Genomic DNA, 9,294 nt, shown 5'->3' with positions numbered 1-9,294 from the left:
TATAATTTAGTTCCAAAAAAAGAATTTCATTAACGTTATAAATGAATATTTTTCATTAAAAAAGAAGCAGTTAATTAACAAAATTTTCAACATTAAACGAATAATATCTCTAAACTATTTCCTTTCTGGCACATTCTTGCTGGTATTTATATTCATTCTGCTCTCTTTGTTTATCCAAAATCTATCATTTCATTTCTCTCTAATCCAAGCCAAGTCCAGTCAAGCCAGTACGAGTAACATTTTGTTTTGCATCTATATTTTGTTCTGTTCTTCTTGGTAGTTTCAATCCCTTTGATTTTAAAACAATATATAATATGTTAATTGAGATCATCAATATGCATATTTTTATCGCAGACAGGCTGGCTGAGATGATGAACAAATATTAATCTATTTTTATTGGAGTTTGCTCTGATCAGGGAGCTTATCATCTTTATCATCTCACACTAAGAATTCATAATAGCTCTAACTTTGTCTCTCATTTCATTTGAAATGGCTGCTTTTCTTCCACTTGGTGTTGTTTTCATTCCTAATGATGAGATTCTTATTGGCTATTACCTTGCCAACAAAAATAAGGAAGATCTCCATATTTTCAATGGCTCACACATGATTAAAGAGATGACCCTATATGACTCTGATCCCTTCGAATTGTCTCCCGCGTCATCCTATTCAATCTACAATGGTAGGCACTGGCACTGGTATTGTTTTACTACAAAAATTAACGAGGAAAGAAGACATTGCAAGACCGGGTTTTGGAAGAAGAAAGGAAATGTTCGTAATATTACTAATGTAGATAGCTTAGTTTTAGGAACTAAAACTCTCTTTGTTTTTTTATCTTGGAAAATCCCCAAATGATTCAGAAAGAACTAATTGGGCTATGTATGAATATGCTTTGGTAGACAATACGCAGGTATCACATTTGGGAAAACTAACTCTTTTCTTATTGTAACTTTTGATAACTTCTAACGACTTTCAATTAATTATTTTGCAGGCTGGTTTTGTTCTTTCTAGAATATTTGATTGCCCCATAGAGATGGACGTGGATGATGAATTTGGGCCTTTATCTGATGTTGATGAAACTGATTGTGATGAAAGTGATAACGTGCTTGAGAAATTCGACGTATGAATGCATTCGAAGAGAGATATGTTGTAGTTGAATAAAAGCATGACTTTCTAGTTTATTTTTATGCGATTCTTATAATGTTGTGTGGATTTTGAGTAATAATAAATTTGTCAATTATTACACAATTTTGTCGGACTATTATGTTGTGATCTCTATTGTATATTTTATTCTTTTTTTGCAAATTTGTTTTTTACTTTTATTTTCTTGTTTATTTTTATATTTTGATTGTTGCAACTTATTTCTTTGTACATTCTATACTTATTTTATTTTGGGATTTTAGTTTGGGGTCTAAAATTTTGAGTTGTCTTTTAGTAATAATGAATACTATATAATAAATATCATATATTAAATTTGTCAAAACTGTATACCATTCGAAAGTAAATTTTAATTTCTTTTTTATATCTTCAATGAATAAATGTAGAAAACTACTTTCTTCCATATAAAATATATATTAAAAAAGTTACATATTTGATTGCCCAATAGAGATAGACGTGGATAATGAATTTGAACCTTTATCTGATGTTGATGAAACTGATTGTGATGAAAGTGATAATGAGCTTGAGAAATTCTACGTATGAATGCATTCGAAGAGAGATATGTTGTAGTTGGATAAAAGCATGGCTTTCCAATTTATGTGATTCTAATGTTTTGTGGATTTTGAGTAATAATAAATTTGTCAATTATTTCACAATTTTGTTGGTCTATTATGTTGTGATCTCTATTATATATTTTATTTTTTTTGTGCAAATTTGTTTTTTACTTTTATTTTCTTGTTTATTTTTATATTTTGATTGTTGCAACTTATTTCTTTGTACACTCTACACTTATTTTACTTTGGGATTTAATTTTTTAGTATGGGGTCTAAAATTTATTAGTTGTCTATGACTAATAATGAATACCATATAATAAATATCATATATTAAATAAGTGTGCAAACTTCTCAAATCCATCTATAGATTAAAACAATCTAGCAGGCAATGGTTTGAGAAGCTCTCCACTCTTTATCATCTTTATCATCTCACACTAAGAATTCATAATATCTCTAACTTTGTCTCTCATTTCATTGGAAATGGCTGCTTTTCTTCCACCTGGTGTTGTTTTCATTCCTAATGATGAGATTCTTATTGGCTATTACCTTGTCAACAAAAATGACGAAGACCTTCATATTTTCAATGGCTCTCACATGATTAAAGAGATGAACCTATATGACTTTGATCCCTTCGAATTGTCCCCCGCGTCATCCTATTCAATCTACAATGGTAGGCACTGGCACTGGTATTGCTTTACTGCAAAAATTAACGAGGAAAGAAGAAATTGCAAGACCGGATTTTGGAAGTAGAAAGGAAATGTTCGTAATATTACTAATGTAGATAGCGTAGTTTTAGGAACTAAAACTCTCTTTGTTTTCTATCTTGGAAAATCCCCAAATGATTCAAAAAGAACTAATTGGACTATGTATGAATATGCTTTGGCAGATAATCCGCAGGTATGATATTTGGGAAAACTAACTATTTTTTTTGTTTTGTAACTTTTGTTAACTTCTAACGAATTTCAATTAATTATTTTGCAGGCTCATTTTGTTCTTTGTAGAGTATTTGATTGTCCAATAGATATGGACGTGGATAATGAGTTTGGGCCTAGATCTGATGTTGATGAAATTCATTGTGATGAAAGTGATAATGAACTTGAGAAATTCGGCATATGAATGCATTTAAAGAGAGATATGTTGTAGTTGATTAAAAGCATGACTTTCCAGTTTGTTTTTACGCGATTCTTATAATGTTGTGGATTTTGAGTAATAATAAATTTGTCAATTATTACATAATTTTGTTGGACTATTATGTTGTGATCTCTATTGTATATTTTATTCTTTTTTTGCAAATTTGTTTTTTACTTTTTTTTCTTGTTTATTTTTATATTTTGATTGTTGCAGCTTATTTCTTTGTACTTTTTACACTTATTTTACTTTGGGATCTAAATTTTTACTTTGGGATCTAAAATTTATGAGTTGTCTATCAGTAATAATGAATACCATATAATAAATATCATATATTAAATTTGTCAAAACTGTATACCATTCGAAAGTAAATTTTAGTTTCATTTTTATATCTTCAATGAATAAATGTAAAAAATTACTTTCTTCCATATAAATTATATGTTAAAAAAGTTACATATTTTTAATTTAAGGTATGGTTTTGCTGTTTAATTTTCTTCTTTATTCCTTATGACATTTATTGTGATTCGCGTGGCTACCTTTGTTGTGCTTTGGTGATTCTTCACCCCTATTTTTTTAATAAGTTATTATCTATCATATAAGAAAAGTAGAACTTTTTCCTAATCCTGGTGCTGTCACATCAGCAACTCTCACCACAAATTTCCACATCGGCAACCCCAGCCTTCTACTCTCTCAACCTTTTGTTTCATCTATTCCAATTTCAATTCCAAAAACGGTTCCTCATGTTCTCTTTCATCTACCAAACGATTTCTTTTCCAATTCCAAAAACGTGATGCTCTCTTTTTATCGATTTGTTTCTTCTTCCTCTACATCTTCATACAAAACTCTCACCCACTCTCGATCGTGAACGGTGGTGCGACCTCTTTCTCCGATGAAACGGCGCCGGTTTCAGCCCTATCTCTATCTCCTAGGGTTTTGAATTAGCTTCCTCGGCTTCTCCTTTTCTCCCTTTCTCTTCCGTGGTTTATCTCTTTCGTTCAGATGGGCAAGTCAAACAAGAAATTCGCCCCCAAGGTTTGTGCATTTTCGATCTCTCACTCTTGCTTCTCACTGAATCATTTTCGCTAATTCTAATCGCTTATTGTTATTTTGTTGTGTTTGAAGGTTGATGTTGCTCCCGCCGTCGTTTCACCAGTGAAATCTGGAAAGAAAGATAACAATGGTTCATATATTTCCGCAGCCGATTTTTGTTCTGTTTTAAATTTTCTTTTAATTTAAATTGATTTTTTAAACTTGCTAAACTAGTGAAAGTATTTGATCTTATATAATTGTTGATTGGTATAACTGATATAATGAAATTTGAAAGTTTTCTCTTTTACTGGATTTTGTGTTCTGATGTTGCTTTTTTATTTGATTGTTTTGATTTTGATGTAGGCTTTATTCTTCTTTTACCTTTTCCCTTCTACGTACTCCAGTGCTTTTTGGTGTGCGAATCCCGATCCGCCGTGCCTTTGATGTTGTCTTTGGATGTTTGAATTTCAATTCACTGTCAACCTTATATTTGCAGTATATGTTAGTCCAAGCTTTCTTATGGTTGCTTTATATTTGCAGCTTGGAAATGGAACACTCACTGGATTCAACCATATTCAAAAGTGCTTCAAAGCGGTAATATCTCTTTCGTACCTTTGGAATAGAACATACTACGAGTGATTGATTATTACACTATATTTGCAGCCTACAAATGGAATACTCATTAGATTCAACTTTACTCGAAAACGACTGATTTCAATTCACTGTCAACCTTATATTTGTGGTAGATGTTATTCCAAGTTTTCTTATGGTTACTTTATATTTGCAGCTTGGAAATGGAATACTCAATGAATTCGACCGTATTCGAAAATGGCCCTTCAAAGCGGTAATATCTCTTTCGTTCCTTTGGAATCGAACATACTAGGAGTGATTGATTATTACACTATATTTGCATCCTGCAAATGGAACATCTCTTTCCTGCTCAGGTATGGAATGAAACATTTTTGTTCTTGTTTAGTATAATTGATTCAGTGCTATTCAAGAAAATTATGAGTTATTCATTGAAAGTAAATTATGTTATTAATGTTTAAGGTGCAAATCCGAGTTCAATTGCATTGCCAACCATTGTCCGAAGATAAATTTAGAATTGCAATTAATTGGTGATATTTCATTGAAAGTAAAATATTGATTTTAATTACTATATAAAATCTCTAATAAAAGTCCTACAACCACCTTTGCTACCTGAATTTAGCTCAAGTCCATGAAGAACTTGAGCCATTTTCTTCATTCGAACAGTCGAATTTGTTTCTGTTTCAATATCAGGTCTTCAATATATCATATATTGTTTGAATCACAAGCTATAAATCAAATCAATCACAAAATCAACCAAAAAATAAATAAGGAAAGAAGAAAAAAACAGCAGTGGCACAACACAACAATATTTTTTAAAAGTAATTGAAATATAACCACCAAGTGTATAGTATAGGTTTGGAAACTAATCCAAACACGTAAAAAACCGCGCTGGCTTCTGGAATATCACGTCTCAGAACGTTAAAAAAAAGCTGACCCTAACTCGTATCCAAACATCAATTATTTAATTGAAATTTAGTCTCAATCACAGCGTCGAGAATAGCAACTTTATTTGATAGTTCACTCACACCATCAGTAAGTTTATCCACACTATCAGTAAGTCTATTCACACCATCAGTAAGTTTATCCACACGATCAGTAAGTTTACTCATAGCATCAGTAAGAGTATAACACATCTTGCGTATTGCTACGACAACATCTCCGGTTCCGTCGATACCAGTTAATTTCAATAACCTATTCAGACGTCCAAGATTCCGAGCTTCTTTAATCAGCATATCCCTGGCTACAGCTTCATTACGGTGTTCAGGAGTAAAGTGAATCAAATCTGGATTGCGTTCTAGCATGTATTTAAATTTATGCTAAACAAAAATAATAAAAAAATAATCAGTAAAAAAAAGAAACCAACATGAAGAATAAAATCTATAATTCATGACTAATAATACCCTTAGAGAATCTGCAGATGCATTGCTCGGATGATTTAGTCCGGGATGGCGGAGAATGGTAACCCAACTTCTACCATGAAGATAGACACCGATCAAGAGATCATGGACATGAAACTTATCAAAGCGAGTCATTCTGGAAATAAAAACTTCTAAACCTTAATAAACCTAAAGTTTTAGATATTAGGTCATTTATCTATTATATAGGGTACCCACATTATTGGACCCGAATAATCATTATAATTATAAATTAGTCCAACATCATTAAAAAGAATGTTTTTAAATGATTTTTTGAAAAAATATTTTCTTAACATATATATGACTTTAATCTCAAATATAAACATTAATAAAATTATTGCTTGTGGTTTAAAATACGTAAGACAAATATTATACTAATATGTGGTTCATTTATAAGAGGATTAAATTAATCCAAAATAAATTACTTATTTTTTTTAAAGTATTATTATTATTATTATTATTATTATTATTATTATTATTATTATTATTATTATTATTATTATATACCTTCTAGTTGATATTCACTTTAATATATTTTATTTGAATTTATGATAATTTTGAATTCATCAATCATTGATAAGAATATTTGTTCTTTTGTTTATACACTTTTTAATATGTGTGAAAAGTTTAAATTAGTCACGCATTATGAGATGTGATAGTGGAAGTAACAATTACTATTATGTACCGCCCACAGGGCTAGAGAATAAGACCTAAATAACAAAATAGCAGGGCATTACCTTCTAGATCAATCTGACGGTTGATCGCATTCCACATCTTACTACATTCATTTAATTGTCAATCGCTTCTTATTTTAAGAAGGAAATTACAACCATTTTTAAGTATTCAAATATTCTCTCATTACCATTTTTCATTCTCACACTAACTTAATCTGTGTTCAAAAGTATTTTGAAAATAAATAGCAGAAATTTAAATTTAATTAAATGAGTAGTAAATGAAAAAAGATAAGGCAAGAGAGATAACACCAGAAATTTATTAAGGTTCGGTCTAATGAAGTGACCTAATACTCTTTCCAAGAATTGTTCTTGAGATTATCTATTTTGCTTCATACATTTTAGAAATTTAAACCCACGAACTACCTAATACAAGAAAATGAAGTTCCGGCCAAACAACGAACATAGCTCGAAGCGATTAGTCTCCAAGCCAAACTCAAATTTTACATAGGTGGATCTCAAAGAAAGACATAATTTTGAAATAGATGTCCTTTGAATCGAATTGTGGTTTTACATAGGCTGATCGAGAATAAAATCGGAAATGAAGGGGAAACTAGTCACACATCTGAGACTGGAGAAGTGCAGACCCCAGTTGTTGATCTAGTTAGTGTGGAAAGTCCCAAAGCCACAATTGAGAATCATGATGAAGATGAGGGTCTTTGGATTGTTGTTAATCGTGGCAACCGTGACAAAGGTAAGAAACTTGTTGTTGATGATAGCCTTAAACATATATTTAGTCAGAATGGTTTTAGCACCTTAGGTGATTGGAATGGCCCTAAGGTGAACCCCCTTATTGATAAATGATAGTGTCCCAGAATGTAAGGGGGTTAAATAAGGTAGCAAAAACAAAAGAAATTAGCTCCCGTCTCTTTAACTTGCAGTCTGATATTGCTATCTTACTTGAAACTAGAGTCAAATGTGGGAAAGCTGAAGAGTGTAGAAAAACACTTGGAAATAGATGGCAGCTTATTGACAACTATAAAAAACACGATAATGGCAGAATTTGGGTTATGTGGGATGCTAGTAGGACCCAAATAAAAAAGGTCTTTATGACTGAACAAATGGTGCATCGTGGCTTGTACAATACTAGTGGTGTCTTTCTCAGTTGGATCACATCTGTGTATGCCTCCAACAAGCTTGATAAAAGAAAATCTCTATGGAAAGATATTGGCATGATTGATAGTAACCAAAATGGTCCATGGTGTGTCCTTGGGGATATCAATAATGTGATTGGGGTGCAGGACAAGATTGGAGGGAAACAGGTCACGGAGAATGAATATAGTGATCTAAGGGATATGATGGATACAACTGGTCAGTTTGTGATTGATAGCCAAGGGGATAAATTCACTTTGTTTAATAAGCATTCCCAAGACCCTATTTACTCTTGCAGTGATAGGGTGGTAGGGAATATGGAGTGGTTAGAAAAAATAGCGACAAAACTGTATATATAATGGAGGCTGGCATATCTGACCATGCTTTGATCTGCATCAAAGATGAGGCTGCTAGAAAAAAAGGAAAGGAATTGTTTCAAATTCATCAATGTTGTGACAAAGGTGGATGAATATCAATATGCTATTAGCAAGAGCTGGCAAAGCCAGATAAGGGGGGCGCTCAAAATCAGTTGTGGAATAAACTCATGAGAGTGCAACAGGTAGTTAGGAGGTTGAGTAAACCACTAATTAGTATAAGGAGGAAAATAGAGCAATGCAGGGACAAGCCGACTGCAGCTTAAGAAGCTTTGAGGCTGGATCGGATGAATCAACAGTTGATTTTGAATGAGAAGAGGTGCACTGATGACCTTCTCAAGATGACTGAGACTGAAGAGCATATTCAAAGGAAAAAAGCTAAGATTGACTGGATTACGTTAGGTGATGGAAACAATGAATTTTTCCATGCATCTCTGAAAAGTAAACATAGGCAGAATTTCATCAACAAGATTTGTAAAGAGGATGGCACAAAGTTGATGGATCAGAAAGCTATAGAGGAGGAAGTTCTTGGTTTCTATGGTAATTTTATGAGAATTGTTGACACAGGGCTAGAAGGGATTGACATTAGAACAATAAGGAAAGGGAAGCAGCTGAACATGGAGCAAAGGATTATGCTGAGCAACCTTATTACTGAGATGGAAGTTGAATCAGCTCTTAGGGGCATGGGTGATCTGAAAGCCCCAGGGATTGATGGGTTTGGAGCCAAGTTCTTCAAGCACTCGTGGCATATTGTTAAGGAGGATACTATGATGACAGTTAAAGAATTCTTTGAGGAAGGACATTTGGACCCTAGGATGAATAATACTCTGGTAACTTTAATCCCTAAGCATGAGCAAGCTTGTAAGCTTAAGGATTTTAGACCCATTTCTTGCTGCACCACCATTTACAAGATTATATCAAAGGTTATGGCAGCCAAAATTAGAGAAGCCCTGAGTCAGATGTTTAGTAGAAGCCATGTTGCTTTCATACTAGGGAAGAACATCTATGATTATGTGCTGATTGCATATGAGCACATCAGAGGGTACAGCAGGAAGGGATGGATGCCTAGATACATGTTGCAAATGGACATCAAGAAAGCTTAGGATTATATGGATTGATTGGATCTCCAACAAATTCTGGCTGAGATATGCTTCCCTAGGAGATTTATTGGTTGGATTATGCAGGCTGTAACAACTGTAACCTATCAGTGACTCTGATAGGTTTA

General features: G+C 32.7%; 2 protein-coding genes across 2 annotated transcripts; both read left to right on the top strand.

Moving 5' to 3' along the window:
* Positions 1-489: 489 nt before the first annotated feature.
* LOC131641776 (NAC domain-containing protein 71-like) lies at positions 490-1,123 on the top strand. Its single transcript, XM_058912087.1, has 3 exons — positions 490-772; positions 858-907; positions 989-1,123. The coding sequence occupies exons 1-3, from the start codon at positions 490-492 to the stop codon at positions 1,121-1,123; spliced, it is 468 nt and encodes a 155-aa protein (XP_058768070.1).
* A 1,066-nt stretch (positions 1,124-2,189) lies between these two features.
* LOC131641775 (NAC domain-containing protein 78-like) lies at positions 2,190-2,825 on the top strand. The gene is made up of 3 exons (XM_058912086.1): positions 2,190-2,379; positions 2,491-2,606; positions 2,691-2,825. Exons 1-3 carry the CDS (start codon positions 2,190-2,192, stop codon positions 2,823-2,825), a joined length of 441 nt encoding a protein of 146 aa, XP_058768069.1.
* Positions 2,826-9,294: the final 6,469 nt, after the last annotated feature.

Source organism: Vicia villosa, unplaced genomic scaffold (genome assembly GCF_029867415.1).
Source record: "Vicia villosa cultivar HV-30 ecotype Madison, WI unplaced genomic scaffold, Vvil1.0 ctg.004066F_1_1, whole genome shotgun sequence".
Lineage (NCBI taxonomy): Eukaryota > Viridiplantae > Streptophyta > Magnoliopsida > Fabales > Fabaceae > Vicia > Vicia villosa.
This window is presented reverse-complemented; position numbering and strand designations above follow the sequence as displayed.